At 33.7% G+C, this 18,789-nt stretch overlaps 1 protein-coding gene across 4 annotated transcripts in view; it reads right to left on the bottom strand.

Annotated features, from left to right (window-relative positions):
• The window catches only part of Evi5 (Ecotropic viral integration site 5), a 118,156-nt gene that overhangs the window by 13,420 nt on the left and 85,947 nt on the right, over window positions 1-18,789 (bottom strand). For 3 of the 4 annotated variants that reach the window (XM_074183010.1, XM_074183011.1, XM_074183003.1), the window contains exons 5-7: window positions 7,850-8,209; window positions 4,747-4,905; window positions 665-901 (exon numbers count right to left, since the gene is read on the bottom strand). In XM_074183010.1, the coding sequence (XP_074039111.1) occupies window positions 665-901; window positions 4,747-4,905; window positions 7,850-8,209 (756 nt within the window). The remainder of the gene's footprint in view (window positions 1-664; window positions 902-4,746; window positions 4,906-7,849; window positions 8,210-18,789) is intronic. The other variant, XM_074183016.1, reaches the window with a different exon arrangement.

Below are 18,789 nucleotides of genomic sequence, written 5' to 3'. Positions count from 1 at the left end.
ATAAATAGACGCCAAATAGCTGATATTGAGTTCCTATATAAAATAATAAATAATTGTTTGGACAGCTGTATAATACCAGAGGATTATATTCATTCCAAACAAATCAAAGTAAAACTAATTACTATTTGAATTCTACCCTAAATAGGAGTTGTAAATCCTACAACTCTATATTCAAACCAATAGAAATTGACATCTTTTCTAATTCCCTGGCAACCTTCACCACGTCTCTCAAACGTTCATACAATCACCATTTTCATATCTAACTAGGGCAATTTGCACTGCACTGAACTGTTCATAACACGATACTGCATATTATTTATAATAATCGAATCATTCATTGTTATTTTCACCTCATCATTTGTGAATACCCTTTTTGGGTTTGTTCCGTTTTGTATTCCACTGAAAATATGATCTAAATACAAATAATTTATTGACTCTAAACATCAGCATGAAAAGTCAGAGGATTTGAGAAAGTACACAACAACAAACATCAATTAGATTTTTTTAACATTTCAAAATGGGGTTACTACTAGAACGATAAAAAAAAATCCAAGTTATCTCAAAAGCTCTGTTAATTTGGATAAAGTTGTGGTTTAGTCAATAAAACTCTCTTAACGCATCTTTGAAGAAATAAGTCACCAAACCAGTCACTCCGATTTCTCACCGTTTGTTCCATCATCAAAGACAAGGATTTAATCTTCTCGTTGGCCAACGCAAGAGCGTGAGTGGTCTCCAAGTGCGTATGCCTTAAAGCATCCAGTTCACGTTGCACCACAAAAGTTGTTTCTTCTTCTTCAGCCCTACTGACTTGTCCCTTGACGAGACGATCTGCCAGAGCTTTGCTTTCTTCCTCCAACATCTCACATCTGTGTCGAAGCTGCTTGTTTTCTTGACGTAACCTCTGAAATAAAAACAATTGCTTTGAAGCGAAAGTTAACATGAACTTGTTTGACATTTGGAAATATCAGGAACAAATTGTTCATTGAATTGTAGAGTTGCCCTTACTATTTTTCAATTTTTTTACTTTATTTAATTTACTTTGATCATTTGTCTACTTTTATAGAAAATGGAAGTCTCAATCTGAATCATTTCCGAATGTTTTTTTTAAAGATGTTTAACGATTTGTACCAAAATGACGCAAAGTAAAGTATTGCACTAACGAATATCGGCAATGATGTGTATTGGAGAAGATACTGATAGAAATTATGAGTTTTTCATGGATTTATTAAATTAGTGAAATACAGCAAAACGAGTTGGAATAATTTCATTTTCCTTTTCAAATAAAACGATATTTCACGTGTGTAACTTATATTGAGAATGTCGAAAATGTTTAACACAACTTCCTCAGATACATTTTCTAATATATATATAAATTACGTGTCACGTTGTTTGTCCGCCATGGACTCCTAAACTACTTAACCGATTTTAATCAAATTTGCACACCGTGTGAAGTTTGATCCAACTTTAAAGATAGAATAGCTTACATCTTAATTTATAGTCGCAATATTATTTTATTGCAAATTATTTGTCTATTATTTGACATTCACAATTATCTGTTAACTCCAAACGATTTTAACAGATGGCGATATCTGTTGAGTGGATTGAGTGAGTAATCAATAGATGGCGCTGCTATGTAAACCTGTAACCGCTACCCTCGGATCCTGTGGATCCATAGACATGTTGATTCTTGTCAAAAAGTACTATACAGTAATCGCTCGCGTTCCTACTCTTGAGTATTCCTCAAAATAGTTGCAATCGAACGGCCGACGAGTGCGCATTAATTTTTAAATCCATTTTAACGAATTTGAATTAATTTTGGGTCCACGGGACCCGTGGGTACTTTTATCGTTATAGTTTCTGTGTGATTTCATAAAAGGTAAAAAAACAATTTTGATTTGTTATTATTGTTTTCAACTAACAAAGACTAACTGTGTTTTTAGATACAATGGCTAATAGACAGTTATCGGTTGATGAAAATAGTAGATAATGATGAATTTTGGAACGATATTGAAAACAAAGATGATGTTTCGAATGATGAAGGAGATCGGTTACGTGCTATTGAAGATATACTTGATTATGGAAATGCAAGTGATGTTGAAGAAATGGATTTTGAGGAAATAAAGATCACAATACAGACAGTGAAATTTAGTGGAATTTAATGATCAAGACTATGATTGCGATGATAGTGAGTTAGGACAAATTAGAAATCGAATTTCCAACCGAAAAATTAATCGCAAATTACGAGATACAGCCTCCGATATCTTCAATATTGATCCAGAACGCCCTGTTGAGCTACCTGCTGACGTTTCCAGGTCAAAAAGAAAAATATGTTCTGTATGTCCATCGAAGAACGACCGTAAAACCAACCATAGTTGCGAATTATGCAAAAAACCTATATGTTTGCAATGTGCAAAAACAATTTGTCCAAATTGTTTGTGAATTTTTTTTATACTTGATATGAGTTAACATTATATCATAGAATACTTGTTTTCATTTTGAAATCAATTTTTGCAGAATAATTCAGTTTTTCTGCTTATTTTTGTAACGGATCCCAGGGATCCAGTTGTAGTGGTTAAGTAACATATTTATGTGGGTAGTAATTACGGGTTAAACCTACAAACGTGTCATAAAAGGTACAATTCAATAGCATAACCACCACATGTTGTTGAGGCTAAAGTATAAGTTAAATTTATTTTGTAGTAAACGAAATACTGTGAAATCCAATTGTTTTTACTTTTTAAATAGAATAAAAATAATGATACATTTTAAAATTAATTATTTTGTATTGATTTTTGCTTAATATCAACTGTACGAAAATTTTAAACAATCGTGTTCAAATTCCTTCCCCTTCAAATCCCAATCCAGTATCATTGTATTAAGAGGTTACGGTAGTAGAAAATCTGCCATGGATGTCGCAATATTTTTTTACAAATGGCATCCATGTAAAAAAGCATGGTGGTCCCAGTGACTGATGTTCTCCTGCCGTTCCTTTCAAATAGTTTACTACAATGTAATATAACAAAAACCTTAGCCACAGCAACGCGTGGCCGGGTCTGCTAGTAGCATATAAATCGGGTGTTGCGAGATTGCTACTGTAATCTCTGAGCATGTCCTCCCTGAAAACTAGGGGAAAACAGAGAGACCTGACACTACTTTTCAATATTACTAACGGCAAATTCAGTTGTGCTGAACTCCTAGAAAAAACTTATCTACATGTTCAAAACCGCTCAACTCGACAGCAACAAACATTTTATGGTTTGAACCACATATTCAATAGCTGTATTCCAAGAATCTTATGATTAGCCAATAGTAACGTTGATCTTGAGATGTTCAACATATCCTTGCATCATATTAAAACTCAATTACTAAATATTGTGCTTTAATGTTTTAGTGTATAGTTTAAGGTAGTATATGTGGTATGTTTTATTGTCGTTCATTGTTTTTTGTCGTTTTATATTCCAAAATTAACCCCTTTTAAACTTTAAATTTACCCCTTTTAAGCTACTCTTAGTTGCAATTTGTAGTTCAGTGCCTTATCCGATTTTATTTTAATTATAATTTAACATTGTAATTTATACTTCAAATGGTTTTGCCTGTAAATGAATAAATAAATAAATATTTCCACTGTTTTGGTTGGTTTCCTAGTTTTGCCATGGTCTTCTTTGGTTATAATCTGCAACTGCGGCCGTCATCTTCAGTTGCGTAATTGCAGTTGAAACGCTTGGAGATTGTAACCAAAGAAGACCACAGCAAAACCCGGAAACCAACCAAAACATTGAACCTAGCTGTGAAAGCCTACATTCTAATATTTCAAATATTAGAATTATTACTTTGAAACACTGTTAAACAAAAGTGTTAGTTACTCATGGTAACAGACTTTTCGAAAGTCTTTCTACGAATGTGTTTTTGTCAATTTTCAAGCCTTTGAAAAGGAATTCTAGAAACAGTGAATGAGATTCATATCGACGTGATTTTTATATTGGGTTTCACTACATATTTTCTCTGAACCTATATTTGCTTCACAACCTGAATGTTTTTGAATAATTAATGAATATAATCAGTAACACATGTTTTCTAATCACATAACTTCTAGTAGAATATAACTCTATCGTTTTCGTCTAGAAGGTGATTTGAACCTCAAAATTCAACAATACTCATTGATATACCACAGGAAACTAAAAAAATGTATGAATGCTTTATTCCTAGGTACAAAATATGATGCTAACTTTGTTGATGAATTGTGCGTGTTGAGGCGAGCATTGCAGTTCTGCTGTGTGGGAAAATTTTTTATTGAAGTAATTTATCTTATCTCTTTAATAAAATGAAACAGGATATTATTCGCCGAACAAACATGTGCTGAATTATAAATGAAACGAAAATTAAAAACATTTTGTCTGTAGAGCGTAGATATATCAAATGACAGAAAATAACACTTCTGTAGAAAAGTTCAACTGCGTTAGGAAAGCAGTACTTTCAGTAACATAAACTGTCATTCCATAAAATTTCACAATTTTATTCTGCATGTGCAAATTGGTCATCCTGTACATCTTGTATAATTATTTATTTAAATTCAAGTAGTTAAGTGATGAAGCTACTCTCCACTTCAATTTTTATCAAGTTCTTTTCAATTCAATAAGTGTTGCTGTTTCATGAAATATTCTAGAAAAATCTCATCATACTAATTTTCTGATAGTTCACCTATCTTTTTGCAAATCTGACCACAGGCAAGTCAAAACTAATGGTTACCTTCAGTTCGGCCATTTCTTCTTGTTCTTTTGTTTTGATTATGACGTATTCTTTTTCCAATTTCTTCATTTTCTTCGCGTTGTATTTCATTTCATAGGCAGACTGCATCAGCGCCTCTGGGTCTGCTTCAGCATGAGCTGGTAGTTCTTTCTGAAAGTACTAAAACCAAAAATATTACTTTCTCACTTATAACAAAACCTATTCAATTATTTCACTCAAAAACAATGTGCAGAAATGATATATCCTCAAAAAGTCTCAAATAGTTTTGTGAATACATTCGAATTCCTACAGAAACCTTAAATACTTCAATCCGTACACTGAATAACTGCTGCATTTTGGAATATGTCAAAACGTTCATAAAACACAACCTCAATGTAAAGATATGGCTTATCTCATTTGCATGATGCTTTGTGTACAATCCGAACAAAAATGTCAATGGATACAAAACCTTGTTTGTTTTGATAAAACCGCGGTTGAATAAATTTTTGGCGAATTTCTCAACACACACACACACTACATTGTACAATATAGCTGTTATAGTCGTATTATTGAACCTATCTCAATGATCAAATCAGTTTATTTATCCAATGATTATTTCATTCTTATCTCGTACTACATTATCCTACACAGCTAGTGGATTTTTGCTGATTGTTTCCTTCAAACCAATGAAATGATGAAAACATTGAAGACGAGGCCATCAAAATTTCCTTCAAATTCTAGACCCTGGTTACTTCTAATCACTAAGACATCCAAGAATGGTAACTCTTCGTTGTTGGGATCTGTTATTAGGATTTGAAACAAAGTCCCCTGCCTTCGATTTCTTTGTATCAAATATAGCAAATACATCGTCTACATATGGCACCCAACATTTTTGTCCATGCAAATTTACGTTAATTGTATGTATGATTACTTTTCCACTGAGACCATTGACCCTCAGAAGATCCCTCAAATATTCAATAGTTTTTGGTACAGGGACACTTGAAAACAACGGGACACTTGGAAACAACGAGATACTTGGAAACAATGGGACACTTGGAAAAATTTGAGAAACTATTCCTTGGACTATTCTGAGGATATTCTGTTTGTTCATAGATGATTTTTGATAGGGCGCTTTTTTCGAAGATACGGAGTGAAAAAGAATTTCGACAATAACAATTTCTTACCAAAAATTACATGTGATGTTTCTTAATCTACAAGAACTGTTGAAAATGACTACCCTCCGCTCGGATGCAAGAATTCAATCTTCTCCTCATCGACTCCCGAACTCTTTTACAAACCGATTTCTCAAATCTTCCACATCTTCCACTGGAGTAGTATAAACTAATGACTTTAGGTGTCCCCTTAGGTAATAATTTGGAGGGTTTGAATCCGGTGATCGAACAGGCCATAAGTGAAGTCCACCTCGACCAATCCAGCGATCTCCGCATGTTATTATTAAAAACTCTGGAGCCAATATTCTAAAATGAGCTGGTGCACCATTTTGCATAAGCCACAATACATTTCTTGTAACCAATGGTACATCCTCCAGAAACTGAGGTAGCGTTTGTTCCAAAAAGTTGCAGTATACCTCGCCGGTAAGTCTTCCTGGCAGAAATACCGGTCCAATTAGGAAGTCACCTACAATTCCCACCTAAACGTTTAACGAGAACTGCTGTTAAAAGCGATCTTCAATCACCTCATGTGGATTTTTTTCAGCCAAAACATGGTTAGCGTGGAAATTCCTCATGGCATTTCTTGAGAAACTGGCTTCATCAGTAAAAAGAATAAGCGTCAATAGTTGAGGGATTTGAACCAATGTGCGCAAAAGAGATTGACGGAATGCAAAACGTGGAAGAACATCTGCAGAAAGAAGTGCCTGAACTCGTTGTATGGGTTATGGATACAACAAATATTCTCTAAGAATGTTCCATTACTTACATTTAAAGTATTTGCAATTTGTCGAGTAGAAGTACCTGGATCTTCTTCTATTATGGCCAGCACATTCTCTTCTACTTCAACCGTTCTTACTGTCATTGGTCTTCCTGATCCTCCATTTCACTCAATGCTCTTGTTTCACGAAGTCGTTGATGTATACTTTGGAAGGTTTTTCTATTAGACACATTACGATTAGTAAATCGTTCACTGTACAACCGCCTAGCTTCCAATGAATTGCCATCAGCGAGTCCATAAATGAAATGCATGTCAGCCATCTCTGCGTTACTATAGTCATTCATGATAGAGGACTTCACTAACAAGACTTTAAATATTAAACACAGAAAATGCACGTCAAATAGACAAAGTCAATCAGTTTAATCCTATTCGACACATATAAATGATAACTAACAGACATACTATTCAAATTGAATGTCTGCAGCCGTTTGTAGTAATCGGAATGTTGCTGATAAATACCAACGGGATTGTTAGATTTTTTTATTACTTGGTAGGTCCAGTGTAGTACGCTATACATTTATTTCGGCTACGTTATTAATTTTAAAATTACCAAAATTGTTATTGTCGAATTCTTTTTCTTCTTTTCTTCGAAACAAAGCGTCGTATCAAAAATCATCAAAGGACAAAATATTCTTAGAATAGTCCAAGGAATAGTCCCTTAATGTTTTGCCGCATGTTTAGTAAACACCCTGTTAAGTTGGTAACAGTTGACAATTGGTAATATAAATGGCGAAAAAATTGACATTTTTCAAATGTTTGTCACTTAATAACAAAATAGGAATATTTTGAAACTCGGATAACTTCATCTCACACTAATTTGTGAGTAGCTCTGTAGAGTAGTTAGTTGATATCATATCTGCGGCAGTTTTCTAATATTTTTTCACCACTCAATCTATTCCAAATTGAATGAAATAAAACAGTTAATAATTTTGATTACTTTTCTTTAGGTTACTTCTTGTTATGAAACTTAATGGTATGGGGTGCTCTCATTCGAAATATCCTTCGTAAATGAATCCCATTTTAATATATTCCTGTTATAAGCCACGGAATAAAATACTCTCTCACCCCCTTTAATTTCGATTAAAGAATCTCTTATTCACAAAGGCAGATTTACACAGTAGTTTTTAGGGTGTGAATGTTCACGCAATTGCATATTGAGTAAACAAATACGCACCTTCAACATGCCCTCCATATCCAACGACATCAGCTCCTCTTTGCCCAACGTCAGCATCGCCATGGCCACCTTGAAGATAATCTCCATGCCTTCCGACAGAAAGACGTCCATTATCCTACACGCCAGCGGTAGAGTAAGGGCGGTGGTGAACAAAGTAAGGAACCAGCTAGAAGCGTACATCGACGTGTGGAAGTTTTGCGACTGAAAATGTTGGTTGAGGTCCGGAAGATGTTCGGCGACGAGATTCTCCAGCTGGAACATGCAGAGACCCAGCTCCGCCATGCTCGGCTTGAACATGTCGCGCATCCGGTAGTCCTCCATGATCTTGACCAGGACCGCGAACGCCTCCTCTTCCGGCATCTATAATTCAATTCAATGCAATTCTGTAAGCATCAGGCACAACATCAATCACCGGATAAAAACAATGTAATACAATGCACAGGAGAATAAACATGGATACACAACGTTATTAATAGGTATAGTTGAAATGTCTAGTATAGAATCAATCTCATGGAAAACATTTTCCAAAAAATCAAAACCGTGACAATATTCTTCACGATAAGCGTTTCAAAAACCAAGTTGGTGTAACAAAGATACGTTTTCCAGGGGTTAGTTACAAGTATTTCTGTATCTGTATCTGTAGAGTAGGAAAGGTGAGTGTAGGCCCACAGTACTTAGGCTACATGTGTCTCATTGTACATCCTCCCGAGGAGTTATCCTTCTAGGTCATCGTCCATCCTGTCATTTCCAGGAAGGTGGACAGGTTAGTAGGAGACATCTCCTTTATATCGGCAGGTGTAGGCCAAGGCTCGAAGAACACACACTCTTCTATTGACGATAACTCCGGACACTCACATAAGACGTGGCTATCAGTTTCATCTTCCTGTTCACACATGCTGCATAGAGGTGTGTCACTAGCCAAATAATATGGGGCCAGTCAGAAATCCTACTGTTAAGCGTAGGTTTTTGCTGACCATCGCCAGATATTTTTTCGGCGCCAGCTTGACAGGGTCGCCCAGGATAATTCTGGCAAGACTGCATCCTTTGATTCCATCCCATCTCTTCATAGTAGGGGAGCCCACGATGCAAAATTTACTCGATTTACTCGAGCGTCATAAAGACATATTAGGTTGCAAAGCTTAGATGATGAGAAAAAAATGTTATATAATATATACTTTTTCATCTGTGGGGCAAGCGGCCATAATTTTTTTAATATGTAAAAAAATACTGTTGCATGGACATACTCGAGCGCATCAGATATTGATAGCATCAATGTCCTACGTATTTTTAATAATGTTCGTATGTTAATCTGATCGTTTGCATGATGCGGGTGGTTGTATGTAAGGGTTTAAAGTGAAAAGAAAATGAATTAATCGAGCGCGTCAGATTTTCTAAGGGGGTGTTAAGTGCACCAAAAAAAAACTCTCATTCAATAATCTGACGATTTCGATCTGACGCAAACTCGCGGCCATCATTATAATGTACAAAAAAATTCGCCATTTTGGAATACTCAAGCGCGTCAGATTAAGATATATATGGTTCATCTTTCTGTTTTAGACGTGCTGTCTCATAATCTGACGATTATCTAGAGGGATTCGCCTAATCTGACAAAAAAATGTTTTTTAATCATTGAACTTAATACAAATAAATAAGTATTTGTATGCTATTTTAATATTACAGGCTTTTAAGATAAACCGTCTTATACAGAAAGCTGTCTAGTTATCGTTTTAGCAAAAATTTTTTTTCGTAGTGCCCATAAAAATAAATGGGCAAAAAAATAAAACTTCACTTAGATTGCCATGACTTCAAATCTAGATGTATTTTTCAACGCTGAACAACTTTTCTAAATAACATTTTCCAAGATTTTTCAAAATAAGAGTACTTTATTCTTGTCACAAAATCAAATATTTGAAGGTTCCTCGTATATTACGTGTGTTGTACTGTATTTTGTTGGTGCATAATTAGTTTTAGGGGATGCAGGAATAACAGGAATAACATTTTGTCGAAAAACCCTTAATAAATAAGTTTCCCATATGGTGCATACTTTGGGGATGACACTGAATATACGTTTTGGTATGTCCTTGAGCTCTCACAGCGATTTGATTTTTATCTTATCAATCGTAGCAAAACGCCGATTTTTCTTGGGATTCTTCAATCTTGAAAACAGGAAAAAGTCGCAGGAGACCAAAGCTAGGCATGATTATACTGTTGTTTTCGTCCAAAAAATTACGAACAAGCAATGACGAGTAAGCAGGTGCAATATCGTGATGCAAAAGTCATGAATTATTTTTCTTCATATTGCTTCTCGCAAGCGGCGCATAACTTTAAGATAACATTCCTTACTGACCGTACGACCATGTGGAAAGAACTCCTAATGCCTACGCCACGGTAATCGAAGAAAACAGTAAGCAAAATCTTGAAATTCGTGTTTTTATTGGTCTTGGCTCTCATGGGCTCGTCCGTCCATTGAGATGATTGGACTTTGGTTTCGATGTCATAATAATATGTTTATTCTCAACATTTACACCCACCAATAGAGGAAATACAAATAATAAATAATGATTCAGATTACTAAAAGAAAATGAAAAACAATCATAACATCGAATTTTTAATAGTTCTCAAAATATCGCATCATATGCCTGGATTGTGATCTAGGTACAAAAAACTAAATTTGTCTTAACGAGTCACTACAATCAATTTTGTTATTCAAGAGTTTAACCATAATACCCATAATTCGTCAGCAGGTACCCTTTAAGCAAATCTGACGTCATTCAAAAATTCCTGAGTGATGCTCATGCTACAGTTTTTTTGATCAAAATTCAACAATTTTGGAACGAACTTCGCTGCCACACGTTTCATGCCTAAAATTTAAGAAAAAAATTGCATGCCATGAGCCAACCTATATGTTAATGCACTCAGCAACTTCTTTTATACTGATTTGACGATTCTCTATGACAATTTTTATGACTTTCTCATCTTTCCATCGGTTGTTGATGCTGTGAGGCGTCGTCATTCACATCTTCATGAGCTTCTGCCAAAAGCTTGTACCACTTATAAACATTTTTCTGACTCAGAGTACAATCATCGTATGCCACTGTCAACATTTCAAGTGTTTTCATACAAAATTTATTGCAAATTCTTTGATTTTTTTTTCGATAGCAGAAAATCTCTGGACACGCAAAACACCTCGAACTTCTATACCTCTCACCAAAAAGTTATCACCCCATTTCCACCCCCTCAGACGGCCTGGAAAACTCTGACATGAAGTTCATTTTGTCGAATCGGTAGTCAGATTTAACATATCTCCATTTTGTAGGCGTACACATTCAATATTCGATGGTTGTACCTGCCATGCAGGTACAATGAGCTGAAATTATTGCACCATATTTCTCGAATATAATCCAGACTTGCAGTGGCGGATTTTTTTTACCTAAAATTAAGATACATATTCAGAGAAAATTATGAATATATAAAGTTTGAAAAATATCTAAATATCTTGGCAATCACAACACACTCCCATTGACTTTGCTTCACAACCATGCACAAATCCTGCTTCAAAATATTTGTAGCCAGTCAAACTTTTGTAGGCCTTCATCTGCTGATTTGTATAGAAACTATGAGTTAGCACCAGACAAGAACTCATATCGAAAGCAGTAACTGGTGGAAAACATTCTATAGAACTGTTAATTTCTTCTGAAGTGAAAGTAAAAGAATCCATGCACTGTATCACTCTGAGTTTATCTTTGTAATGCACAGCAATGTCTTTGTTTTTACGTTTCAATCTTAGTAAATAATCACTTTTATTACAAACAGCCATCATAATTATTTTCACAGCTTCCAAAGATAACAAAACACGAAAAAACCGTGAAGTACCTATATCATTGTACTCCTTGTGTGCCTACAGGCGGCCATATTGTTCGAGAATTGGTCACGTGTTCTGGACATCCTTATAGTCATTTTTATAGTCATTCAATAAAGCATATTTTAAATTTTAGAAACTTCATCGTATGTAATAATTTTTAAAAATTGATAATCCCAGCGAAGCATTAAAATATAGTTCTCATATTGATTCATTTCTATTGTACTGACACTTATTTAATGGCATAAATGCGAGCGAAGCCGCGGGTAAAAGCCAACGATTATGGCCGGTACAGGATTGCTTACTTTTACGATTTTGTTAGACACGTCACGTGATCTCGTGACGTAACTGTGGTGACTCTGGATTGATTCGGTACTGCACTTTTAAATTAATATAAAAAAAATCATTTAAATTCCTTATTAAAATATTATTTTTATATAGGATTAAATACTTGATATAAATGAATTAATACTAGGTAAAATTTTTTCTTTTGTGGATGATAGGGCGAGCTATTTTGCCCTTTTCAAAAGTAAGAGGTTTCATCAGTTTCTTATTATTATCGTGAAAACTGTAACTCCCACAAAAATTTTGTAATGAACTATGTTTTAGATAATAGTTTTATCATTCATTTTTTGTTAATGATATTTTTAATTTTTTGAAATTTTTCAGCTTTCATTAATATTTCAATTTTTATTTGTTTGGTTGTTGTTGTATGTTATTTCTTTGTAATTTCAGTTTTTTGTTTAATAAAATTGTTATTTTCGGTTAATCTTTTTGATTTTTTTCAGGGTTATCAAATAAATTTATATTATATTACACAATGGACTTCCGAACTGATAAAATACACCAAGAAACATTGTCAACCACCTTCAAACAGATACAATATTATGAGGAGAAGAGCAACTTTAAGATGTGGATGGCTTAAAATTATCCAAATTTGATTCAAGTAACATACTGATAGTTTCATTGCCTTTTTTCTGTAAGGCTCTAATATTGCGACTTGGATTCTGTAAATCTTCCCTCTCTTTATCAATTGTTGGATAATTTAGGTTAACACTATGTATTGCAGTTTTTTTAATTTACGAAGCAAAGGCAAACCTATGAAAAAAGCATATTTATTTTAAGCAGTAAATTAATAGAATAAGTTTTTACCTAACAATTTATTTTCAAGGTCTCGTTCATAATCATTTTCTGTAAAATGTTTGGAAAGAACAAATCCATTTTTGAGAGTGGATTTACCCCCTCTTTTGGAGCGACGAATCCATTCTTTTTGCAATAGGAAATAGCAATAGGAAAAGAGTGAAATATTACATCAGTAACACCACTTTTCTTTAAAGTCAACTGATTGCTTTTGCAAGTTGACACTGCACAAATACGACCATGCATTTTAACTATACATTACAAGGTTATTTAATGGTTAGACAATTATTGCTATTACTTACAGAAATGTGAATATTTCCAATTTTTACCTTAATTTATTTTTAAAAATGTTCAAAAAACAAACAAAAGTTCCACAATGCCAAAAACAAACCTCAAAATGGAAGAAAATAACAGAATCTTATATGGCGTCTACTCGTTACACCAGTTTAAAAAATGCCCAAAAGCACAAAAAAATACGACTTTCACAATAACAAACTCAATGTTTCAGAAACCTAATTGGTATAGTTAAATAAAAATTTAATCAAAATAAACTAAAACAATGTAATACTGTCCGAAAATAATCCTCAAAAAATGTTAAAATAACACAAAGTTTTATGGCAGGTACTAAAAGTGCCACCAGTGTTACGTCACATCTGCTCAGCGCTTGTTTAACGTGGCGATATATGTAAGTAAGCAATCCTGTATGTCCATAATCGTTGGGTAAAAGCTACTCAAGTAATAATGATGAGTAGCCACAGTCCGTCGCTCTTGGTGGAATCAAATGTGCCAAGTCACTTGAACAATACCCGTGAAAGTATATATAGAAGAGAGACAATCTCCAACCATTCTTCTGTTTTCTGGATGGAGTCCAGCAACTTCAGGGTATGTTTGGGGGCAGAGCTCCATACATGAGAACAATACTCCAAAAAAGATCTGATCTGAGCTTTATAAAGCATCAGAAGTTGCTGAGATGTGAACAGATTCCTGAAGCAGCCTTTGCAATTCCAGCGACACGATTGTGTCAACACATATTGGAATTGTCTGAGCTGATATTTTATCCGGTTCGGAGACATTTATATTTTTGGAGAAAACCGAAACCTGGGCTTTTCTGGCATTGAATTGAACCTGGTTACTTTCACCCTCCTGCAGCCTCCTGCTGCCGGTGAAGATGTGGCTCCAAAGCCGATGTCCTGGAATCCAAATGTTATGACGAGACAAGTGTTTGGTCGTCAGCAAAGCAATATTTTGAATTCTTGGTTTTTCCCAATCAGTCGTCGATATACAATAAAAAGAGGGTTGGAGACAATATGGATCCCTGGGGAGCACCTGCGTTGATGGTGAAAGTATTCGAGAGATATCCATCGACGGCCACTTGCATGTAATTATTGTAATTATTTTTTATTACTTTTGACTCTTCTATAGAGAGAAATACCTACTGTTAACAACATTGTTTAGTATCGATTTTCCCTATTAGTGCCGCCTTGAAAATGAAAAAGGTGGTAATCCATTACGTCCACACTCCAATACATAATTATAATGAACAACTTACATACCAATAGGTTTTGTTTGATACGATATTAATTTTATTAATGAAGTGCAATTGAATCGCTTGTATTGCGTAGGTACTAGCCCACCTAATAGTTGCTTGTTGTCACAGATAATAATTAAGAGCTACTGAAATATACCACGCGAATAATAAATATGTCCCAATTCAATTGACGGCTCTGAAGGAGTTTTGCCTCTAATTGAAATCCAAAAATATTGTCTTTATACAAATTGTATTCTGTTCGGGTAAGTTACCGATATTTATTTATTTATTTATGTGTTGAAATACAATAATTATAAATTGTCCAATTGCAGTATTATTTTAACAGGTAATATTACTAATAAAATTTAGAGCATTACAGAGTAAGATAGCCTAGTAAAAATATACTCGATAACATAAATATAGGAGAGCCACAAATTCAAATGCACGATTGAGAATGTATTCCAGGATAATGCTGAATTAATCTGATAAACAAAAAAAGTATCAATACTACGTTAAATTTCTAAATAAGATATATGGTGGAGAAATGTACCAAACAATTTGAAAGTTTGAGTGAACAAAAATTCATCAAACTTTTATATTTCACATATGAAACTTTATTAACTAGTTTGTTTACTATTTGAAGAATTTGACACTAACACATATAAACACAGAAAACTTAGACGCGTACAGATTCTAATATATGGCGGATTCCCACCAAATGGACAAAACACAGTAAAAGGTATTTCTTCAAAAGAAGATTATAGGTTTCATTGAAATTTTCATCTTTATTGGAAAAACTATTACTTTATGCCAACATCGCCATTTTCCACCAGAAAATCACACTTTTTTCAACAAAGAAATCGAATTTCTTGGCCTTTCAACGACATCATTCGTTTGATTATATCCTTGCGAAGATGAACTATTTTGAATCAAGAAAATATAATATCATCTCAAAATCCACCACCTATTTGAAGGGAAAAATAAACTGTTTCAAATGGAGAGTAATATCAACTTGATCTGAACACATAGTGTTTGTTTGAATTTAATACTGTATTGCTTTCGAATAACTCAATTCGTTTATAACAAGAGTTTTGTGAATCTACATACAATATTATATTATGATCGAGTGAAAATAACAGGAATTTTGTATAGAATGAACAGGGTTTCTTTTAAAGAAGTATTTCATTCATTTCAGTTTGAAAAAACCTGTGGTGCTCTGGTCTTTCTATGACCCTCTTAAGTGAGAGGGGAGCGGGGAATTCTGTTGTAAGCATCGCGTAAAGGCCAGTATGTGTTGGAAAGTGATGTTGGTGTGTTGCGATTTTGAGGAGGAAGTGTTTTATGTGTCTGTAGGCAGTGCAATTTCTTTCCGATTATTTTGTATCTACCATAATGGAACAGATTTTACAAGACTGGGGTCTTGCACAGTTGAAAGATATTTTCATGGGTAAGTATTATAATAACTCCGCTATATAAGTAAGTACCGCGTTGTATACGTAGTACGGAAGAGAAAGTAGTAAACTTTGACGGCAACTCTTAATTTTGCCTTCATTTTGCGAAAATTATACCAATGCTCCGTAATTTTTCACACATGCATTATTACATTTGCCGAGCTCTGCAAGTGTATATTAATTAAAAGTGAAAAATCATCCACGTTGATTCAAATTTGCCAATCTCTTGTTTTGAACATATATTTTATCTTGTTTCAAATAAGAACATTTTCTCTAAATAAAATTTGATTTTCTCTTGAACCGAATTCATTTTTTATTGAAAGATAGAGGTACTTATAGTTTCGACAATGAATTATAATACAAAAAATACCAAAATAGGAACCAGTACGTATAAAAAGCTTCTATATGTGACAGCCACTTTCTGATTTCAACATGTAAATATTTGTTGAATTCCGAAACGTCTTTGCTTTCTGTAATCACTTCAGATATGTTTTTATGTTATTCATTGGGAACAAATTGAATATACCCTACTCAGCTTGAAATTATTTGATAGATTTCCTTTAGGAATGTAAGAAATAGGTAGAAATATTACCATACTTACTAGAGATGAAATATGAATTTCCAAAAACGTGAAAACAGTGAATATTGTTATTTAAATAGCGAATCATATTCCTTTAAGTATGTTTGTATGATCATGAGTTACATTTTTTTAATGAAACATTTTATATTTTACATTGATCCTCTAATAATACTCACACGACACTTTAAATTCCTATATAACGGTTCCAAAATTATTATTTTGAAAGGCAACTTTTCTGTATAGACTTCTGTCCACTTCAAAGGGATTTGAGGTACGTCTTTTGAATTGATTATTCATTTATGATCAAATAATGTTTAAGCACCTTTTAACTTGCTAGGAATCATATGTTAAATAATAAGACCTGAGACAAGTTTAAAATTTTGAGGGTTGTCATTCGTATGCGAACAACAATTGGGTTGGTTAACGGAATAAACTTAAGCAGTGTTTTTATTGAAACAAATTTTTTTTTGATCAAGTGGCTGCTGTTTTCATATTTTTACCTTTATATATATTTGAAATAGTGGCTAAGAATGATGTGCTGATTTCTCCTTTCGTTTCAGAATCCAAGTGATGTTTCGGCAATTGTGGATAAACAAAAACAGAATGCAGAACTTGATCGACGATAGTGATTTTTTTAATGTTATTTACCAGAATGACATCTAGTTTTAACAACTTCATTTGTGTTAAATTACTAATAAATTAATTCATTTTCTTGTCTGAGTTGTAATGTTGTTTATAGGCTTCGATTTCATTTTATTTGTTAATTTGCAATTTGTCAAGAATATGTCCCTTTTTTATATATGTTTTCTAATTGAATATTTATTTATGTTATTTGTATAACTGTATAGTCTCTCAAAAGTGTGCGGTTGGAATATGATATTTAAGCAAAGATTAGCAAAGAAAATTTAGTTCTCTACTACGTTTTGCTTTTTATCACATGCTTTTCCAGGATAATATTTATGATTTGCAATTGCTTCAAATAAACCAATCATAATATGTAAAGTATTATTTAGTTTCTTTCTTTACCACTTATATCTGTTCATATTACAGATGAGATACTTTGGATTCAAGTAACTAACTACATCCAAATGAGAGAGACAGTTTATAAACAGAAGCATAAGTTCATCTTTGATGAAGTAAATGAGTTTATTTGATATATACAAATAGAAGCGTTTCAATGAAAAATGCTTCTCTTCAAAGGAAAACAATTAATTTCTCATACGGAGACATTTAAATAATGTTCCAAATAAACATATCATCCTTTCAAAACCCAAAACAGTTTTGCTTCGAGATTAATTTTGCTCAAACTAAAGAATGCATACTTACTTCTCTTGAGCTAATGTGATTATTTCTATTGAAATGTATGCACAATTTTGGTGGAATATTTTTTTTTACTTAAAAGAAGCGTTTAGTCAGTCCATTTGAAATAATGATTCAAATTCAACTTGAGAGAATATGTTTCTCAGTTTAAAAAATAATTCTTCATGAATATAGGAGAGCAAGATTTCTTTAAATCGAGATAACTTTCTTCACTTTGAGATTTTTATTTTTAACCACAACAAAACAGCAACTGTGCCGATTTTGACAAAACAAAAGCTCGAGCTGTCAAAATGAGAATAATTTTGAAGACTTTGTGTCGCAGGCGACTGTTTTTGTCAACAACTGAATGTCCCAAACCTTTCTTTACCAAAACTGAATCTCTCCTAAAAATATACCCATATAAATTTAACATGAATTTGTTTCTGATTTTCTCATTTCCTATTAAGTTATCAGCTCTTTCTGCCAAAACGCCCACGAATAGATTTCTTTCATATATGCGCGTCTCCAAAGCCAGCCCACACCAGTGACGCACTCGCAGACATTCCGAATCAACTCTTGATGTAATCTAAATAATATTTCAACCAGGAGGGAATATCAATGATCGTTCACGAAGCATCATCAGCATCCGTGATTCATTATTCACGGCCACTCAAACAAAAGATTCGAAAGTGAGTCATTCCACTCGTATCGAATATTGTACACAACACGAGCAACAATTGGTAAATATAAAAAAACAGAGAGGCGATAACCTGCGATATGAGTCATGCGCCTGAAGGGTATTTCGCTATGGAGAGAGAAATGATCTTCAATCAAAGGGACCACTGATGACATTGAGCTACATAGATACCACTCTTTTTCTCAATTCTCAGCAAACATTCCTAATGAAAAAACAAAACATTTTTTTAAACATATCTCTCTGAAAGGTTTCCTTTGAGTGAACTACCGATGAATATGGGGAACAATCTAACCGCGCAAAGTTTGGCATTACAGATCAGCTGAATGGGAGGATCTTCAAGACCATTTCCGAAATTGCCCCTGGCTAGATGTTTGTTTCTGCTCTTA

The sequence above is a fragment of the Leptinotarsa decemlineata genome, unplaced genomic scaffold, assembly GCF_025532065.1.
Source record: "Leptinotarsa decemlineata unplaced genomic scaffold, Ldec_3_MD MMD2_P_RNA_scaffold_2, whole genome shotgun sequence".
Taxonomy (NCBI): domain Eukaryota; kingdom Metazoa; phylum Arthropoda; class Insecta; order Coleoptera; family Chrysomelidae; genus Leptinotarsa; species Leptinotarsa decemlineata.
Note: the sequence above shows the minus strand (reverse complement) of the source record. Positions and strands in the feature narration are given on the sequence as shown.